This window comes from Anomalospiza imberbis, chromosome 13 (genome assembly GCF_031753505.1).
Source record: "Anomalospiza imberbis isolate Cuckoo-Finch-1a 21T00152 chromosome 13, ASM3175350v1, whole genome shotgun sequence".
Lineage (NCBI taxonomy): Eukaryota > Metazoa > Chordata > Aves > Passeriformes > Viduidae > Anomalospiza > Anomalospiza imberbis.
This window is the reverse complement of record NC_089693.1, coordinates 3,856,409-3,877,730: the sequence shown is the minus strand read 5'-3', so window position 1 is coordinate 3,877,730 and position 21,322 is coordinate 3,856,409. Positions and strand designations below refer to the sequence as shown.

Below are 21,322 nucleotides of genomic sequence, written 5' to 3'. Positions count from 1 at the left end.
ACAATGCTCACCTTATTCACAGGAACTGCCTCGTGCAAAACTGCTCAAATCTCAGCCATGAAGGATCCAAAAGCTCATTGTCTCTGGATGAAAATGCTTTTGATTTCAACTAAACAATGGCAGTACTACCTCTAATTAAGAGTAGCTCAATTAGATGCAGCCAGAAAGGGCAGAGGAAGACCAGAGCAGCTTTTCTCTGAGTTTTCTAACCTGTACTCACTTGGCATAAGGAGCAACAAAATCAGAAACGAACAAATGCATACAGAATTCTTTTATTTAACTTAAATCATGTAGTACTGAAACTACTAGAAAAAAGCAGAGTAAGAGAAACTAAAGGAGCCTTAGCTTCAGCCATTCAAAATAGACAAAGTTTCTTCTTTTCATAATGTAAAGAATCCCGAGTATATCGCAATAACAGGAATAAATTCTTACAACAGAATATACAAAAACATTTTGAAATTTTTTTATCTACTGATTCATTTTAATATAAACACAGGAATTTCTTTAGGAATAATTTATACACAGCAAGTCTTTTTATGTAGTAAATTGGCCATGTTATTGTTTAATTTTCTCTTAAAAAAATTTAAACAAGAAAAACTGGAAAATGTATTTGCAACTGCATCCATTCCTTAGCACTTTCTAGTTTTTGTGTCCCAGAGGTAGAGAAACTCTGGCCAATCCTTTCATCTCAAACCTCACTGGTTCAGAAAACAGAAGAAGATAAAGGTGTCCCTGTCCACAGCAGAGAGGTTGCATCTTCAAGATTTTTAAATAACAATAAATAGGGACTCTGCCTTGCTCATTTCAACAAAGCTTCCAACGGTGCTCAACAGCTTTAGAGGCTGCACTCAAGCATTTAAAGTGATAAGAAATTTGCAAAGAATTCTTCAATAGCAATTACCAAAACCACCTTTCACTTTCCCTTATGCAGTCGCATCCTTCAAAGCACGAGGCCCCCGTGGCGCAGGTGCTGAGCGGCCCCGAGAGCCTGGGGAGCAGCAAACCCCGCTCTGTTTCCCCAACCAGTGAGGTTCCTGTCATCCATGAAGGTAACTGCCCTAGACAGCAAAGTGACATGACCAGGTAAGAGGATCCCACCCCAACCAGAGGGCTCTGGAAGACCAGGATACTGAAGATACAGAACATTTTCCACCTCCTTTACTCACTCGCTGTATACTGGGTCACAAAGCTTGGGCGGGACGGGGGAGAGGGACAAGCCATGAATTGGACAAGTCAGCGATTCCTTTTTGGCATATTGTAAAGCTAACTAGTAACTGGTACCATGGAAAAACTGATCACAGACAGACACACCCACACACGGACACAGGAAAGTGCCCTTAAATTATATTTTAGGCATTTATAAACTACAAACATTTTATAAAATTATTCTATGTACTTACAAAACGCAATGAAACATTTAGTTAGTTCTTGTAAACCAGATCTTCGTCAACTGACTACCCGTAATCTACTGGACTTAAAGCCCTATTGAAAATGCTAATTAATGGTTACTAATCAACAGAATGCATACCCAAAAAAATATATATGAGCACACACGCATATGCACACACACAAACTAGTGGAGTCCTCAGGTACTTGCAGAACAGGCCGACTGTAGGTGAGACTGATCCGTACAGGCCAATGACCAACCACTGTCACGCTCCTGGTAAGGAATTTACTGCTCCAGCTGCAAAGTCCAGAGGTTCATTTACAAGTACCAACAATCAGAATTGGGACACCTGAGCACTGATGCTGTCCCACAGATAAAGCTCAGGATACTACCTCAAATTTCTGCCAAGCCCTGTGTCTCTGTAAATCCCCACTGCTGCGTCCTTTGCTGTCAGGTGCCTCCCCACAAACTCCTCTGTGCTGACTGACCCAGCTGCTCCATGTCAGAGGCTGTTCAGCACCTCTAAGCAACCAGTTCTGAACAGAGGTGCCCTACGAAGCCCTCCTGTCTACTTGAGTTCTGTATCTTCAGCACCCCTGGCCACTTGTGTTGTTTCTACACATTATTCTTCAATCCTTGTCTGCACATCTACTCATGGGTTGCAATACCTGGCTTTATCACTGGTTAGTAAGGAGTGGATCCCTTGCACCTTCCTCCACTTTTGTTCAGCCCAGTGATTGAATACACGGTTGACAAACAAAATAAGAATAACAGGAAACAAGTGTTACTTGTACTAATGGAATGGAAAGGGTTTAAATATATATATATCTATATTATAGATATACATATGCAGATACATATATGTATATATAGATATATATGTATGGAGTTACACCAACAATAGGAGTGTTGTTCACTTAGACTTGGGTTGAACCCAACACCCCTCAGCAGTTCCCAGAGGGCCTGACAGCAGCTCCCTCTGGTCACCAGTCATCCTGGGCAAACTGGGCTTTCTTTCCTTTGTTTTAAGAGACCAAGAGGAGCATCACCTGGAACCACCCAGCACTTGGCACCAGCTGGGAGGAGCAGGGGCATCCCACAGGGTGGCTCCACACCTTGCACCGCGCTGGGCTGCCGCCTCTGGTTTATCATCCCACCAAGGAGCACCTGATTTAGTGCCATGGCTGTGTCTGCACAGCAACTGTGTTCCCTGCAACCAAACCACCTCCTCTGCCAGGGGCACTGTGCAGTGCCACTCAGGAGAGACCCGCAGCCGAGCCCTGCGGTCCCAGCCGCCTGCTCCCCTCGGCGACGCCAGCTCGTCATCCCACCGCATAGGGACATCTCGGTGCCATTCCTCAAAATGCTGGTTTTCAGGGCTGGGTGGGCTTTTGTGTTTAATTTATAAACAAACTGGATTACTTTAACTTTATTCAAACATAGCTGAAGTTCTAAATAAATTTTCCATACCAGACAAGCCAGTGGTCTCAGGGAAGAACAACATTACAAACCATATTATGACTCTATCAAGCCAACATTAATTCTCAGTTGTTCACATGCACAAACAACTCGATTTACTGTCCAAGGGAAGTCTGCATGAAAAACCCATGTGAATAAAGCTATTCAAAATGCACAAAACACAACAAAAAAAGCTATGGAAACAAACAGAACAAAAAAGGAATTAAGCTTGAATTGCAAACACAGAATGCAATGGTATCATGAAGGTGGTTTGGTCCAGGAGAGCTGACTGCCATCACACATGGACACGAGGCCTCGTGGCTGTCTTCTACTGAAGTGCTTTTTGAAATGCTTCTTGTGATGCTACGTCATTAGTGTTTCTTCCTAATGCATTGTAAAACCACCTACGTACAATTCTACAAACCAGTAACTCGGACAGTTTTAACAAAACCCTCCTAGCCAGCTGAAAGATCTGAGGATCTCCAGTTGTGGTAATCAATATGTGCAAGGGAGGGGAACAGCCACTGCACCCAAAGGTCACTTGAACATCAAACATGGAAAACCAAACGAATCTAGTGAAAACTTCCAATTTTGCCGGTTTCTCAGGACTAGGGAGAAAGTCCCTCCAAAGACAAACTGTAAAAATTAACCAGAGCGCTGTGTATCCAAGAGGCCGGGTACAACTCCAAGTAGCCAAGCACCACATTACTCAGATACCACAACCAACACCTGCACGAACAGCTGCCAGAGCTGGAAAAAAGGAAACATTATACAGCAAGCTGATGGCAAGCTCGTGTTAGTCCTGTGTGCTTGTAAACCAGTTACACGCTGTCAGAGGGCAGTTAAAATTTGATGGCTGGTCCATCAGAATCCACAGTTATAATGCATATAAACTGGGGAAGAAAAGGGAACTGACTTTTTACTGGCACATTAAAAGAAATCATTTTAATGTTAGTTTTGAAAAAAAAAAGAAGAAAAAAAAAATCAGTGCTCTCATCAAACAGAAGCAGCAAAGACCAAAGCTGTAAATTTGATGTAGCAGCCAGTGACAGGTTTTGGTCAAGAAAGCAATGCCATCCCATATGAGCCAATTTATTTTTGGGTTCTGATTCAGCCAAGTATCTTTTTGATGCTTGTGACATCTGAGCAAGAACTGGCAGGAATGACTTAGTCCATTCTACAGGACAAACAGAAAGAACATTCCCTTTAGTATTTCTTCTGGACCTTCAAACATTGTAAACATTTGATTTCTGTAACAGATTTCAGGAAATACTCACAATTTGAAGTTCCCGTATCAGGTCAGCTGCATTTCCACTCATCCAAACATGCAGCATTTTGCTGCTGACCCAAGGGCTGCTGTGACAGCACATTAAAAAGCCTCAGTGTTTCCTTAAAGAATGGTCACCCTAAGTCAGACAACTCTTGGGTTTCTCCTCACAACAACAAATTTTAAGAAAACGGAGAAACCCCTTGGAATTGAGGCAAATATTCTGAGGTGACCCTCTGTGGCAGGCAGTGACTGTTCCCCTCCAGAACCTAGAGCATGTGGTATATGGAGTGAGAGGTTACCAGTATCAACGGCATTTATTGGCTGCTGAGAAATGTGAGATGTATTTTTTTTATATACACACATATAAAAAAATAAGAGTGAGGTAGATAAATGTTTGAAAAAAAAAAATCAAAAAACTGTCCCCCTGTCATACTCTAAAACCCTTATCTCAGTATTTAAATTCATTATGGGGCATCTCTACAGTGATTTAAACTGATATCACAAAAATAAATAAAAAATCCTACATAGAATACCTTCTTAATTAACTTTTTTGTCTTTTTAATTTTCAAAAGGGAAAAATAACTATGGGACAGAGGCAAGAGAAGATAATGGGACCTAAACTACACAAGCAAAAAGCACTACAAACTTTTAAAAATCTCCAGTCAAAACTAGCAATCAGTATATTTTAACTCATTGTTCTTACTCAAAAGATTTGAACATTTCCATCCCAGAACCACCTCTTCCTGCCATCGTTTGGTTGGATCAGTGCTAAACAAAGGCCTAGACTGGAACTAAGGTAAGATGAGCAACTGGTGCGACTCCTTGGGTGTCTGACTTCCTGACGGCCCCTCCTCCCCCTCTCACCAAGGCTTCTGCAACTGAACAAACAAGCTCACTCGTCTTCTTTTGTTCTGAGGTTTGGTCTGTGATTTAAGCCACAGGCTTGGACTTGTACAGGTTTCCATAGCTGCCAACACTTCACTGTCTGCCAGCCAAGCCGCCGGCTCCAGCTCCGAGCTTCCCACCAGCCCCACGGAAACAGCACGGGGGCTTCCCTTTGGTTGGGGGTGGTTTTCTTCACCAGGGCTGGGAAGTGCAGCCCAGGTGCCCTCCAGGAAGGCTTCCCCATCAGGAAGGTGAAGAGCTGGGGTTGGCTGGAGCCAGGTGATTGATGGCTACCCTAGGAATGCCTGGCATCGCCAGCTGCACCTGGCACAGCTCTTGTTCACAGGGTGGAAGGGGTAAAAGGATCTTTTACCCCTTTTTAAGGATCTTTTTAAGGATCAGTGACCCAAAAGCTTGGTGTCTGCTGTTGTACCCAACTAATAATTTAAAAAGAATACATGTGTGTGTGTGTGTGTCTGTGTGGGGATGGGCGGGTGGATGTGTGAACAAGCGGGGAGGGCAGGAGGGGTAGGACCCTTGTACAACAATGAATATAAACACTGAACAAGAATGTACTAAATAGTTAACCTTTTGTTTCTGACCTGAGTTTGTATCACGCCTTGCACTGTAAGAGACTCGTGTGCTGTCTGGGCAGAGGTTAGTGGGAAGGAAGGAAAACTGGGGCTTAAAAACACCACACCACAGCACTGCCAGAGTGTTCCTGTGCGGGGTGTCCCTTCTTTCTCCTTGTCCCCCTCCAAAGCCCTGTAGCCCACACAGCCAAGATGCTGTAAAACAACTAATGGGAAGGAAAATAAAATTAAAAAAAAAAAAATTAAAAAAAAGGAGAAAATGTATTTATAAAAAGGCATTAAACAGTTCATGGCAAATCATATGAAAGGTATCAGTTACTGGGAAGGAGGAAGTAAAAGTTACACACTATAGTACAAAGCATAAGAAAATTTGTTGAAGTGGAAGGGAAGGGAAGGAGGGCAGACCTGAAGGTTTTCATAGATTAAATCCACAAAGATAAAGAACAAAAAAAATAGCAGCTTTTTTCTGTACAGACATATAGATGAGTATCTGAACCGTAAGAAAGTTATAAAAGTGACACAAAAGACAATGTGTATGCAAATGATCCATGGTCTAACATAGAACTGCAAGACCCTTCAAGAAGTCTTAATAATAAAGAGAAAAGGTCAACAAAGCATCATATACTTGAATCCGGTTACTGCTTTTTTTGTCTTCTCCAATTTATGTTTCTAGGTGTTTTTTCCTTGCAAGCCTGGGAAGGAAGGCAGGCTGCAACGATGGAGATCTCGGCCGCTTATTTTCATGTTTTTCGTAACTCATTTTTGGCGGGCGGTTGACTTTTTTTGTACGAAATGCACGTGTTTGTTTAGCTCACCACTGCCAGTTTTGTCCAGAATTCACTGGGATGGGGACAGGGGTGGAGGGAGGGCTGGTTCTTTACCCCATCCCTTTTATCTTCTCCATCACAAGAAAAAAAATAAAAATCACATTTTGTCCAGTTTTGAAAAAAGATCTAGACAATTTGACTTTTTAATTTTTTTTTTTTTTAAATACCAGTGCTTGACTGAATAGAACACATTGGTCAGGATCTGTTTTGAACAGAGCAGTTGATTACTGTGCTCCTTCCATGACTACAAAAAAACAGAAAAGAAAGCAAAAAAACAAACGAAAACAAAAACCAAAGAGTTCATTTTTTTTTTTTTTTGGCAAAATTTGGCAGCGTTGAAAATGGTAACAGCCTTGGACGAATGATGGCCCTTTTTTATTCTTTCACATGTTCCTAAAAAGATTAAAGAGCAACATTAAAAATCCAGTCTTTTTTAGTTTAGGGTTTTTTTGTGTGTGGTTTTTTGTTTGTTTGTGTTTTTTTGTTTGTGGTTTTTTTTTATAAAGACCTACAGTGTTAGGCAGGTGCTTGCAGGGGTACTGGGAACCACCTGGCCTGCAATATCTTTGATCTGATAAAAGTGCTGTACGGTTGAACTTGCACGCAGATATGTTTCCCATTATGAAGCAAAAAGAGAGACAGAAAGAAAGAGAAAGAAGAGAGAAGAGAGAGACATCAGATCTCAAGTTTTCTGTTGCTATTAAGTGTTAACATTAAGAGTTTTAAAAGGCCAACTGTGTGCCCCATGACTGGAGTCCTTGACTGAAACAAACATCTGCTTGCATATTGAAAAAAAAAAAAGAAAAAGACGGCAATTTGTTTACTGAAAAAAGGGTTCTCCCAAGTGCAGCTATGGCAGTTCTGAAGATCCACTGAGGTACAGTAGGCTTTTGAATATATTGTGATTTTCTTTCTTTCTTCCCCCAATGCCTGTGTTTGTGTGTGTGTTGTTTCTGCGAGGCTCCGAGGATCAGCAGGCCGAGGACTGGGGCAGCGGCAGGGCCCTCTCGTTCTTGCGGCCCCCGTTCATGTGCGCGTAGGGCTGTCGCTCCTCGAAGCTGGCCCGCAGCACCACCACGCCGGGGCCGTTCTCGGCCTTGTGTCCTGAGTGCTTGTCAGTGGGTTGCAGGGTGGAGGAGGGATCTAAAGGAATGCTCTCCATGTTTTCAGTCTCCAGGTCAAGCTCCTCTGTGTCCGGAGGCTTGTTCTCTTCACTGTAGAAGAAGGAGACCTCTTTGAAGGCTGGGTCCAGCTCGTCTTTGATGCTACCGATGATTTCCAGGAAGGAGGGTCTCATTTTCGGGTTGTACTGCCAGCACATGCGCATCAGTTCGAACCTGGGCAGGGAACACATAGGAGAAACTTTTACTGATGGGTTCTAGAGCCACGACTGGGTCAGACCACACGTTTTAGAGAATCATCCCATCCCGCGGGAAGCCAAAGTGACAGAACTTTCACAGGCCGAGATCCCCAGGGTTGTGGGTTCAATACCTGTAACTCGCCATTTACTGAAGACTTGGACTTGATGATCCTGGTGGGTCCCCTCTAGCTCACAATATGCTGCCAATCTCTGTGTCACATTTCCACCTTCCTTCTCATCACCCATTTACTCCCACCTCACCTTTTCTGCTCCCTCACACACACCTGCCCACACCTTGTGTCTCGTGGGTGGGTACCTGACATCCAGAACCATTGCATACTTTCATTCTGACTTGGTATTTCTCTTTTTCCCCTAAATTACCCTGTGCTTACTCAGACATAAACTACAAGATTGCACCTCTTGGAGTATCTTTTTCAAACAACTCATCCCACCCCATCAATACTGACTTGGAAAAAAATTAAAATAGGAAATACAGGCGAGGTAAAGCACCGCCTTCTTCCCCTGAAAGAAGAAAATTACATTAAAATTAATTGTAATCCCCAGCGGACATTTGGCAATCACAAAGACATTCTCTAATCTTTTTATTTTAAAATTAGGTTGTTTTCATTTACGGCCAGGGATGCATTAATATTTTACAGAGCATGAGATCATCTGTTTAAGCACATCCATGATTAGATCTGTACAATGTCCCATGCTGGCAAAACAAAACCACAAAATGAAACTGTAATACAGACATAATGAAAACAGCATTTTCATGACACAGCAAAATTGGATATTCCCAGGAGATCGCCCTGAGCTTTAAACATAACACAAGAAAGGATTTCACCGTCTGTGAAGGTGGAATAGGGATGTCTTCTGTTAACACAGCACAGTAATAGGACAAATTTAAATAAGAAAAGGAAGATTAGCATTAATTCTTGGAGCCAATCCTCTGTGTACACAGTGCTCAGAGGAACACGCTGTGTGGAGGAAGTCACTGCTGGCCAAAACTACTACTCTGTGCTAGAGTAAGAATGGAGCTAAAAATAAAATAAACCCAAGAAAGATCTCTCAGTTAAGGTAATGCACATCTCTGACTCACCTGCCAGCACTGGGACCTGCAGCCCCAGTCAGAACCCCTTGGCTTGCTGGGGTTTATTTCCCACCTCTGCCAGCCTTGCCTTAAGCCAGGTCACCTAAACTTTTAGCTTCAATTCTAGAGAACAACACCATATTTGCAACTTCCACAGATTTTCAGGGCTCAAATGAGCAATTTTATTTGAACTTTTCATTAGCTCTCACTGCCTTGTGCCCTCAGCTGACCAGATCTCTGCATCAGTGTGGAAAAATTTTATTTTTAAATTAAACATACAAAACCAAACAAATTCACTCTCTTTTTGTATAGGACCTAAGTTCATCCCAGAGTAATGCCCCTGCTCTAGAACAAGCCTTCCAACAGGACTGACAGTGAGCTGGAGAAGCCTGGGCTCTGCAGCCCATGGTGGGTCTGGAGAGAGTTCAGGAGCCCTGGCCTGAAACAAAACCCCAGCAAAGAAAGCCCCTGCCCAGAAACTCGGGAAATTGGGAAATACTGTTGCACCTCCACTGTATTCTCAGCTGACGTGAACCAGCAGAGAGGGCAAGTGGCTGTGTTTGGGCTGCAAACACTGCTGAGTGCTTCAACCAAACCCAAAGCAATCTTCACTGAAGTGCATCTAAAGTGCCCAATATCCCTGCCAGAGCTGCACTGGCACCGCTCCGCGTGAACAAACGTCAGCCACCTGAGAATGGCCTTGTGACACCCAGCAAGAGCTGGCAAAACCAGTCTGTGCTGGGAGAACTCCCCGGGTACTCAATGCTGCATTGTAACTGCACGTAGACACGTAAACACGGCCCAGCTCCTGCTTGTTTTTGAGTCTGTGAAAAGCCTTTCAGAGCAAAAGCGAAGCCAGACTATAAAACTGCACCGTACCCTCACCCACAAGGGTGAGGAAAGCTTGAGACATAAATATATAAAATCCATTTCTGTTACTTCATTGCTGTTTCCCTTCCAGCTGACTGCTGTGTCCCTGAATAGAAGCTTGGCTGGAGCCAGGAACTCTGGATATTCGCTGGCGCTGCGCCCCGAGGCCTAAGGGCAATGCTAAGGAGATACCACAAGCAGCGGAGTAATGCATGTGACATCAGCACAAACAAGGACATGTGATGTTTCTTTTAAGCCATTCCAGATTTAAAAACCCTACAGAGTTCCCATAAAAGGATTTTTTTTTCCCTTTTTAACTCTGTGTTCACAGGCCTTGTTTACATTATCTTAAACAAAATAAAAACCTTTCCAATAGACAATGGAGGAATTTACAGGCTGTTAATACAACCTGAGCAGATTTATAAAGTACATTCCTGACTGGTGGCAAGTGAGCTCCAGGGAGCTGGAGGCACCACCATGGGTTAGGGGAATAGTCAACATCCCTCTGTGCATCTTTTGCTCAAGGAACTGAGCAGAAACTGAGTTCTGTTTTGTACTGAGACATAAAAAAAAGAAACCCAGAAAATGGAAAGTTCCTATAGAAGCTGCATTCAGTTTGTGCTTTGCAATACACTTGATTTGGTGGGGAAAAGCAAAAGGACCTCCCCTCCCCTGCTGGTGCCATGTGCTGCCAGTGCCTCTGCAGAGCAGACCCCGGGTTCTAAGCAGGAACAAAGGGAAATCAGCACTGCGTAAATAGTCTACAATGGATGTGGGGGAAGCAATCCTGCTTCAAAAACAGAGTGGAATTCCAGCCTCCACAACTTTTAAAAGCCCCATGGGAACACACTGTCTGAGAGCTTCAGCTGTACCAAAGCTTGGTGCCACGCAGCCGTCACCTGATGAGCAGTGCCATAACAATGGGAGGACATAAAAACATCACTGAGTGCACAGGAAGAGGAGAAAAACAGCAAAGCTTCTCCTGGCACTGTCTTACTGAACCATCTGTCTTATTGCATGGTTCTGTCTGCAGAGCCACGCGAGCTATGCCAAGAGGGTGTAGCATAAACACAACTGAGGCTTGTTTCACCCTGTACAACAGTAAAGAGCCTCCAGAAATACCCTCCCCTTTGTGCTTTGTCCTTTCCACAGGGATTCACTACCTCCCAGCCACAGGACAATCCCCTGTAAAATCCCCCTTTTGCCAAGCATCCTTTGCCCTGTACAGCCACACTGTAGAACAGAACCTTTCCAGCTCCACCCAAAAGCTACTGACCCACTGTGCCAGGGTCAGGGGAGCACAGGCACTGACAAGCATGACCAGCATGGCAGGGATGGAGACACAGAGGGTCCCAGCCTGCCTGCACCCTGCAGAATTCATGGGGGGAACACGAGGTCCTGAGGGGAGCTCCTGCTCTGTGGCTGGAGGGTGCAGGGCTCTGTCACCATCACATCACCTGCATGGCTAAAAATAGCAGATTTGGTGACAGTAAGACTCTTCTCTCTGTTCTCATCTACCCTTCCCCACAGCAGTTACCTCCTCCACCTGCTCTGGAGGTTTCTCTCTGTCAGCACACTCCCCTCTCTCCACAGACAGCTCCTCTGATGTCCTGACCAGAATTTCAGCTGCTTCCAAGCCAAGAAAGAACAAAGTTCTTGTGCTTTTGTAGCTAGCCCATGAGACACAGGAGCACAGAGCTCCTCTTCTCACCTGCCTCCAGGCAGCACCAAGCCCAGGTGACCTCCCTGCAGCCAGGCTTTGCTTTTGGGACATCTGGAGTTAATATTAGGAGTCAATACTAAAGTATCACAGACCAGTCTCCCCCAGCAAGAATTTGTGCTACCTAAAAAGTACCTCCCACTAGCACAGACATGCCAAGAAACCTGCCTTTAAACACAGTCTTTTAGCAATCTCCACAAAGAAGAGGATCCCTTGGTTTACAAAGGGTTCCATAAAGCACTGGAGAAAGCAGTGGCCTGGAACACGCTGGGATGCAGGGTAAGATCCATGTGCAATTTCAGGGCTCTTAGACACAGTTAGAAACACTCTTCTGCCCGTGTTCTGCTCTTCCTGTAGGTCCCCAGCTGAGAAGGAGGTTACTGGGCCCTGGAGAGGACCTCTGCCTACAGAGCAGTCTGGTCCTGCCAGCAGTGTGTGGGTGAGGGCTGGGAGCAGTGGGGAGGTCACCGAGGGTGGCACAGCACTGTCACAGCTTCCTGGGCAGGGAAAGAAGTGAAAACACGCAAAGAAAAAAGCACCACAGGAACGTAAGAGGCTTTTTGATTGCCAAGTGCATGTACAGGAACAAAGGTGAAGGTTACTCTTGGAACTCCCTACTGTTATTCCTACAACTGCCTATTTGAATTTCAGCAGATTTGGGTGTCTGCACTAAAAGAAAGACAAAACAAGCTGAAAGGGAGCAAAAGCAAGTCACAGTAAGGTCATACTTTTTTTTTTTTTTCTTTTTACATTTGGGATAAAGCCAAGATGTTTTAAACTCAACTTTATCACTAAAAAAAAAGCAAACCAAAAAATCGCCACTAATGTGGATGTGTCTTAGGTCAGAGTTCAGCCTCATTCCTTTTTCTGACAGAGCAAAGCAGCACAATTCAAAGGCAGATTTTTTTTTTATTCTGCACCTCTGCACTGTCAGGCTGAATCCTGCTGGGCAGAACCAGCATGTGAACAGTTTCTCCATGAGGAGCAGCACAAGAAAGGCCTTGGCTCTTACACACCGGTGCAAAGATTTGCTCTGCCAGACTTTAACCAAGTTCTCCCAGCTCACAAGCCAGGACCTTGAAAGTGGATTCATCCAGTAGCAACAGCCCTGGAGCAGAGGAGATTCCCTGAGGAGGGGGAGGAAGGAGAACTGGGTGGGCTGCAGCAGAGAAAACTTCTGGCCTGACTCCCCTCCCACCCCTGCTCATACCACACACGCCCCAGCTTAACAGGGAATGTCTGATGCTGGATGTCTCCCCAGTGAGGTTGTTCTCACTGCAGAGGTGCTTTCTCCTGTGAACCCAGGCAGCTGAACCCATCACAACCCTGTCCTTCCCCGTTTGTGCCCACCCCATCACACAGCTCTGACCGCGTTAAACAATGTCCAGTCAATCCGACTGCCAGGAATTCTCCACAGCATCTCGAAAGGGAAGGAATGTGAAACCAAGGAATCACATGGCAGCTACACCTCCCCCTGCATATACCACCCACCCCCCTCAAACAACAAAACAACACTGCCTGTCATCTGAAACCACAGCCAGGCTCCAGCCAAAAAAGCTATTTTCCTAAGAATCCCAAGCAGCTGAGGCCCTTAAGTGATTGTATCCCTTCTGTGGGCCTCCAACAAATTTCAATAACTGCAAGACGCAGTATTTCCTTCCCAAAAGTCAGTTTGGGAAGTATATCAAAGCAATAAAGTCTGAACAACTGAAACTGCTGTACACAAAGGCCAGCAGAAGTATTTCAGCAATGTAAAGCTAAAAACTGAAGCTGCTGTGCTGCACACCCTCTGCTGCTGTGAGGCTTTGGGTTGATCCTGGGGCAGGGAGAGGCTTTTCTGTGGAAAACCTCAGCCTGTGCTTGCAGGGAAGGAAACTGTTAGCAGGGGGGATTGGTTTATCTCAATGGGACAAGTGCTGTGGCTGAAACAGTAGATCCAATCCAGCTTCAGGTACATTGCTTTATCTGTATGCTGAACTAAAAAGTTGAATTCCAGTGTTTACGCACATTTCAGCTTGTCCCATGCTCTCTTCTCTCTTTATGCTCAACAGAATTACTTTAAGCAGAAGAGATATGATTTAGGCACAGAGCATCCTGATGTAGCAAGCGTCACTTATGAAGTGACACTTTTATTAAGCCTAATTTTATTCAGTAACACAAAGCTTGGATTTTATTTGCTTATTAGAGAAGATAGCCCAACATGCAAAGTTGTTTTGTGGAATGTCTCACTACCATGAAACACTGGATTGACAGAGCCTGAGCAGCCCCTCCCACGACTCACTCTCTAAGAGCCCCTCCTGTGGTAGCTGACAAGAGCAGACCTGCCGGGCTCAGGAGGCACGAGCTGTGCCCACAGGGCAGTGGTGGCACTTACAGCATGTCGGGACAGTTGTCTGGCTTTTCCAGCAGCCCCCCTTCCATGACGAAGCGCAGCACCTGCTCGTTGGTCATGCCCTGGTACGGCTGCTCCGCCAGCGTCGCGATCTCCCACAGCACCACTCCGAAGGACCTGCAGGAACAGCACAGCTTTAGGGCTCCCAGCCATCTTTACAAGGGTGTACTTCTTACAAGATGCTGAGTGTATCCATGGGCATTTTCTAGGTGTCCATGGGTGTTTTCTTTTAGCAAAGAATTCCAGTTGCTCAAAAAACACGTGCCTGTGGTGACAGTCACGACCCCCTCCCTCAAGAGACTGCTGACTTCCAACACCTCCACTCTAGTGAGAAAAGGGCTCAGGTGAGAAAAACCCCTTTGTGACATGCATGTAAGTGTGTTCTTGAAACACAGCTTCCAGCTCCTTCCAGATAACTACAAAGGACAGCAGGAGTGAAAAAAGCAGTTTGTCTAATAATAGGAATTGATTACTGGCAATGGAAGATAAGCATAGTTATGTAATTGGGTAGTTTGAACGTAAGTATTGACACTTTCTAAAAATATCTCCATTTAAAATTAGATTATTGAGCAGACACAGCTCAAATTGTCTGCCCTGCACTGAAGAGTCATCTACTTTTAGAGCTGCTGGGCAAAGAAGGAAAATCTCGATGCTGTCTGACTTGTGTGATAAAATGCTGAGTCAAGCTGAGTGAAAAACACACAGTTCCACTGGGGGGGTGTTATGAAAACAGGAGTCCAGTGTCATTAGCTGGTTATGGCCCTGTGGTTTTATCTTTCAGATATCCCTGGGATCTAAACTGGTTTGCATCTGGAGCCAGAAGCCACAAACTGCCTTGCAATTGTTTTCCTCTTAGGGGAGGGAGGGACAGGGGGTCAACTCAACATTTGGGTGCCTTTGAAGCTTCTTTGATCACCACAGGGATAACGAGGACAAGTCTTGCACACCTACTCGTCAGATTATCCTAACAAATAAACTCAGATTGCTCCTTCCAGGCAACTTCCAGCCTTGAAAGAATGCAAGATGCTGAGGATTTATTTATAGAAATCCACCCTCACCCTGAACAGTATTACATTAATTTTAAAATGTCCTCCTAACTACAACAAAACCAGCCCTGTCTAATTACCTCATTCTTCAGCCTGAAAAGCATTAAAAGAATGAGTTGCTAAAATGAAGCTCCACCCTTCAAACCTCCAGACACTCTTCCTTCCTGCAGCTGCCATTTCACCTTACAGTTTATAAATCCTGGACTCCAACCACTCAACAGGGTTTTGTCTTTCTGACGTCTTGGCTTCTAAAACTGATCTCGAAGAACATGGAACTACATGTCACAATATCTTCCCAGAAAGGCAGGAAAAACAATCTCAACGTTTTGTTTACTGTTTGATGCAAAGAGATGGCCCCCAAAACAGCCAAGCTCCACAGTTTACACTGAGCAGCTTCAAATCTGAACCAATAAAAGGATTCAGGGAATGTTTCCTGGCATGAAGAGATCTCTAATGTATAGTGTCTGGTGTAAAAGTCACTGAGAAGGAATGATCCTTTTAGCCATAAGCAGATCAAGTAAATAGACAGTATTTCATGACAGTGTTAAGTTCCACTGCATTTGGAATTTAGATTGAAATTTCTCTGTAGCTGTGGATACATGTTCTAAACAAACAGCAAATTTCTCATGTTGAGCCTGGTTTTTTGTGCCTCCAGACAAGTACACCCCTGTGAATTGAATTTCAGAGTAAATCACTTCCAACAATTAAGATGCCAAACCATCCAAGGAGAAACTCTGAAATACCCAAAAGTACCGTGACTCTCCTCTCCATAAAACAATTTTTTTTCCTCCCTATGCTTACAAGTAAAAATCTGTAAAGATTTTACTGCTCCTCCTCTTCAGCTTTCCAATCCTGTAATCAGTAAAGTACTTTCCAGGCCAGGATATTCACTCAGATTGTCCCACTGATGAACTGCAATACCGTTTGCACAATCCTGCTTTGGACTGAGCAACCAACAAATGCCAAATCATGGAATCCCAGGATGGCTTGGGCTGGAAAGGAACTTAAAGCCCATCTTGTTCCACCCCTGCCATGTGCAGGGACACCCTCCACTATTCCAGGTTGCTCCAAACCCCGTCCAACCTGGCCTTGGACACTTTGAGAGATGGAACAGCCACAGCTTCTCTGGACACTCTGTGTCAGGGCCTCACCACCCTCACAGGGAAGAAATTCTTCCCAATATTGAACCGAAACCTCCTCTCTTCCTTGTTTGGGAAGCACTCAGCGTACTTCCTGCAACAACTACAGCACTAATTTACATCTGACACCTAATTTGGTCACCTGGAGTTTTTTTGTTTGGAATTGAGTTATATTTAAAGAAAAACATCACTTAAGAGTCCCAGGCTAAAAGAAAGCATGTGTGGAACACACATGGGACATCCCCAGTGCTCACCCTGAGCTGCTGAAGAACCCTTTGGAGGCAATGGCTGGACCTGAAAATTCCTGTTGTGTGGTTGGAACAGGCAGCTCTGCCAGCTCCTCACTCCCAGCTTGGTCAGTTCTGCATCTGGGGATTTTCTAGTGATGTAGTCCAAATTTCTGTCTGCTTTGTGAAGCCATTACAAGTCCCAAAATTCTTTTACTGGGGGGACTGCCAAAAGCATGCCTGCACTGTTCAATCAGATAAATGGCTGATACAGGGCTTCCCTTCAACTCAATGTGGTTGTTTTCATCTGCTTCCAAGTCTGAGGGTTACTGGATTCAAAAGTAAGTTACTAGCCATATGTAAAATAAAATTTCAGCATCATTCTGGTGCTTTGCTTTTTCACTTTAATTCCTCTTAGGAACTTTTTGTTTGGTGCTGTGAACTACAGACCACTGACTCCAAACTCCCCAGGCTGCTCCCAGAAAATGCAGTTTACTCCTAAAACACCATTCCTACTGACTTCTAGACATTTGGAGGCAATCAGCTGCCAATTCTGTAACAGATCAGCAGTAAAAACATCTTGTTAGGAAGGCAGAGAAACCATAAAAGATAGAGGAGAGGTTTTGCTAGTACACAACCATCTTCTGCCAAGTCCTCTCTACCTATCTCCAAAAACTGAGGGGTGTGTGGGGAATTGTTCCAGGGGATTACTTCTCCTGAGTACACACCTCTATTAATAACTGCACAGATACAGCAAGCATGCAGTGTGCTTTGAAAGAAAACCCTATTTCTGCATCTTGCAGTATATAAACCAAGCAAACAAAGCTCCAAATAGAGAGGGATATGCACAAGGGAGAACTCCCCAAAAAAAGCCTGCGAGTGTACACAACCCATCTGGGGTAAAGTGATGTTATTTACACAGAAGGTTTTGATGGAAAAGCAGGTCAGCACTAGGAAAACCTTTCTATATTCTTGGCAACTTTTAATGCTTTTTTTGAAGGAGGACAATTTAAAAAATGACAACTTGCTCTTCCAGGTGAAGGTAATGTTTTTCACTGCACAACTGATTTTACAACTAACAGCAGGAAACATGCTGCCACTTCCAGTTCTGGAAATCCATTTAATTCTGCTCTCCCTGAGAGCAAAATTCAACCTCACGAGCTCTTGCTGAAACATGAACTCACAGAACAAGAGAGTTACCTTTGAATGGACAGGAGATGCAGTCTACTAAAAGTCTACTACTAAGCCTACTGAAACAAGAAGACAGGCTAGAAAGAAGGAGGTTAAAGCAGGTTTTCAGAGCCCCTTTTTTGTTACCAGACGTCGGAGTGCGTTGTGAAGACTCCATCTTTCAGCGATTCCGGGGACATCCAGCGGACAGGCAGCAAACCCTTCCCTCCTTTCCGGTAATAATCTGTCTCGTAGATATCTCTCGTCATGCCAAAGTCTAGAAGGTAGAAATACTCTGAGTTTGTGTGAGAAAATGAGGAACATTTCCCCTTCCTACAAGGCAGAGAATCACACTTGGAGGTGAGGAATCTGCGCTGCGCTCCCACGACACTTGGCTTTGCAGACACTTCAGCTGCTGCCTCAGGGCTGGTGACCTTCCCTCCCAACACCAACACACTGTGCCACTGACTTCAGGGGTGACAAGTCTGAATGGTTTAAAAATAGGAATGTGAAAAGTTCCAGCATTTATGCTCAAGCTTTGCAGTAACATGAGTCTTCTGAAGGTCATATAATTCACTAATTGTTCCCCAAATTCAGTGATTGTAGGGTTTTTTTTTAAGGAGCTCCCTTAGTACTTTGACTGTTGGGTTTAATTGAACAATTTCACATGCTGAAGGAAATACTTTTCTTGTTTTGTTTTGTTTTGGTTTTTTTTTTTTTTTTTTTCCTATTTCCAAAGGTAATTCCCAGTTTCTGTACAATAGTCTATTTCAAGTGCTACAGAGGATTACGCTGTTCATTTATGATTAACACACCCAAATACTAAAGACATACTTCCGGTTTATATCCATGCTTAGATGTAAATTCATAAGCATTTGCAAGACTTGGATCTAAAAATGTTCATCCTCCTGACTGTAACTCAAATTTATTCCAGTGGTTTTTTCCTCTACAATCAGCCCGAGACAGAATTTCTGGGTCTCACACTTGCCTATTGAATCCAGTTACTGTGTTCTCAAAAAGTTAATAAATTAGAGGTCATCAATCCTCCGACTGATACTAAATGCTGTCTGATGACACACAGGGCAAGATTCATTTTACCAACACAAACCTGTAATTGCCCCCTTTTTCCTTTTTCTCCCAAGAGACGTGCACAGAACTCCCCCAGCTCTCTCAGTTATCCCCAGACTGTGGTGAGTGACCAGCCAGGGGTACCAGGGACACCAGTACCCGGGGTGATTATGACTGAAAAGCCCATCTGTGCAGCTCTTCCATCACTCCCACACACCAGGGTGACTTTATCCTGGCTGAACGGAAGATTCTTTCAAAATGCAGTGCAAATAAGAAACAGAGATGCAGTGAGCACAGGGTAGTGTGGCATAAAGCTCTTCCTCTGAGATCTGAACAGTCTGAGTTGGTGTGCTCCAGCCAAGATGCTCCTAAACTGATTCAGCATGAGGGGATTTTCAATGCTGCTACATAAACAAGAGCAGTGTAGCACATTTACAAAATGCTTTTGGGGTAACCATGAACACGCTAAAGGGAGGAAATGCACCATATCTTCAGTTTACAGAATTGTAAAACAAGCTGATGGGGGCAGGAGAAGAAAACTGGAATGGGAAGGATTTAGGCTGCCTTCCCACGAACCTGCAGAAAATACACAAAATCCCCAAAAGATCTTATTTCCTAATTAACTGACTCAAAATGAAATCATTTTTTCTTTCTCCCAAATGACAGGATTACTTACACAAATTATCAAAATAGCTGAGTTAAGCTCAGAGAAGAAGAATTAGTTTCCTACAGCAGAAGGCTGTTGCTATACATGTTATTTTAATATGCACAACTCAAAAACAGCCAACAGCTTAAAATCACTCTCTCTGGAGAGAAGACTGAAAAAACTCATCTGACACTATTTTGGAGGGATGGTGAAAGGAAAAAAAAAAAAAAAAAAAAAAAAAGGGTGATCTAACAGCAGAGCAGAAAAAAAGCCATTCAGCTGTCTGGGAAGCAGAACTCCAGTTTAGACTGGAAAGCACCCAGCTGAAGTCATTCCACTTCCAACTCAGATATGATTTAAAATAATCCTAAAATTCTCATTCTTGAATCAATAAACAGGAGGCAGAATTATTTTTGTGCATTGTCAGAGACATGAGTGACACACCAGTGGTAACTACACCATCCACCCAGATGTCTGCAGCACCTGAACCTAAATCACTGCCTCTTTTTAAACCCACATGCTGTACTGCTGGCTCACTGGAACTACAGCAAGCAGAGGTATTCCAGAGGTTTCAGCTCAGTGTTAACTGCTCACAGGTCTTAAATCACAGCAAGTCTTCACAAGGAACATATTTCATTCTGCAGATATTTCAACTAGAGCTGAGTTAAAAAAAAAAATAAAAAGCCTTCTAAGACACTGATTTTCTAGGATGATTATGAGCTGTGTCAGGGTCAGGACAGCCCACCTCCAATTTTGACTGTGAAGTCCTCGGCCACCATGCAGTTCCTGGCGGCGAGGTCCCTGTGCACGAACTTGTTGGCGTTGAGATAGGCCATGCCGTCGGCGATCTCTCCCGCCATCTGGATCATCTTCTTCAGCGTCGGGGGCGCCTGCCCAGGGTTGTTCTGAGCAACATGAAGATCAAACAGTTAACAGACCACATCCATTCTCCTGTGCACGTACTGTCCTCGAGCTCTGTTCCTTTAATTTATCCACACTGGAATTTCTAGATCAAGGGCAAAAGCTGCTGAGCTCATTTTCTACATAGGCTGCTGTGATTTCAGTGGCAAGTGACCTGTGTGTCATCTTTATCCTTCAGACTCTGCATCATATGAGACAATTTTAGCTGTTAGACTGATGGCCTATGCATGAGAGTTTGCACAGGAGCTAAGATAACAGATATTTACTTTCCAGCAGGGGCAATGGGCAGGACACACAACATGAAACAATTATCCCAACGCATGTTCTTAAACCAGCCAATTTCTGTAACATCTTGATGACAAAGTAGATCAGACAAGAGACCTAACGCAAATCTGGAAAAGAGGACTCGGTGGCACAAGAAGGGACCTACTCCATGTGGCACCCTGGGCTGCCTCATGAAAGAGCTGCTGGAGATCACACAACAGCTCATGTTTTGTCCTTAGACTGAAGGAGAAGGGCAGGAAAGGCTAATTGCCTGCTGCTTCCAACGTGAGGCTGTCTTGTTCAAGATGATTCAAACTGAAGAAATAAACATCCAGCGACTCATGACTCACCTCTGTGTCTGGCCTCAATGATCTCAGGTAACTTTTGAGGTCCCCACGTGTCATCAGCTCCATGATAACCAGTGTAGGCTGGCCCTGAGAAACAACACCAAGCAGCCGAACCTGGCAGAGGAAAAACAGATGTTCAGTACAAGTATAAATGTTAAAATTAACAGTTTAAACAACTAATTATCATTTATTCACGTTGATATGTAGCCCTGTGGGAAAGGTCTGAATGTGGATTCGGTTCCTCTTTCTGACTGGGGTTTCACGATAATATTACAAAGCTGCGCAGATTTGAAGCCAAAATCCCAAATTCCCACTTCAGTCCCCGAACAGCCTCGTGTCAATGAGCACCAAATGAGTCACAGCCTCGTCACATCTTCACGACTCACCACATGGTGACAGTTGAACTCCTTCATCACCGAGGCCTCGTTCAGAAACTCGATCCTCTCGCGCATGCTCGCGGACTCGTTGACCGTCTTGATGGCCACCCTGGTCTCTGGCTCATCCTTCACCACTCCCTTGGCTATTCCCTCGTACACCATTCCAAAGGAGCCTTGCCCAAGCTCCCGGCACATGGTGATCTTCTCCCGGGGCACCTCCCACTCGTCTGGAACATACACTGAGGGGAGAGAGAACAAGCCG

General features: G+C 44.3%; 1 protein-coding gene across 3 annotated transcripts in view; it reads right to left on the bottom strand.

Annotated features, from left to right (window-relative positions):
- Positions 1-256: 256 nt before the first annotated feature.
- The window catches only part of IGF1R (insulin like growth factor 1 receptor), a 172,652-nt gene continuing 151,586 nt past the window's right edge, over positions 257-21,322 (bottom strand). For all 3 annotated transcript variants that reach the window (XM_068203641.1, XM_068203639.1, XM_068203642.1), the window contains exons 16-21: positions 21,070-21,299; positions 20,687-20,797; positions 19,897-20,056; positions 17,585-17,714; positions 13,838-13,972; positions 257-7,757 (exon numbers count right to left, since the gene is read on the bottom strand). In XM_068203641.1, coding sequence (XP_068059742.1) covers positions 7,391-7,757; positions 13,838-13,972; positions 17,585-17,714; positions 19,897-20,056; positions 20,687-20,797; positions 21,070-21,299 — 1,133 coding nt within the window. In that variant the 3' untranslated portion in view covers positions 257-7,390. The remainder of the gene's footprint in view (positions 7,758-13,837; positions 13,973-17,584; positions 17,715-19,896; positions 20,057-20,686; positions 20,798-21,069; positions 21,300-21,322) is intronic.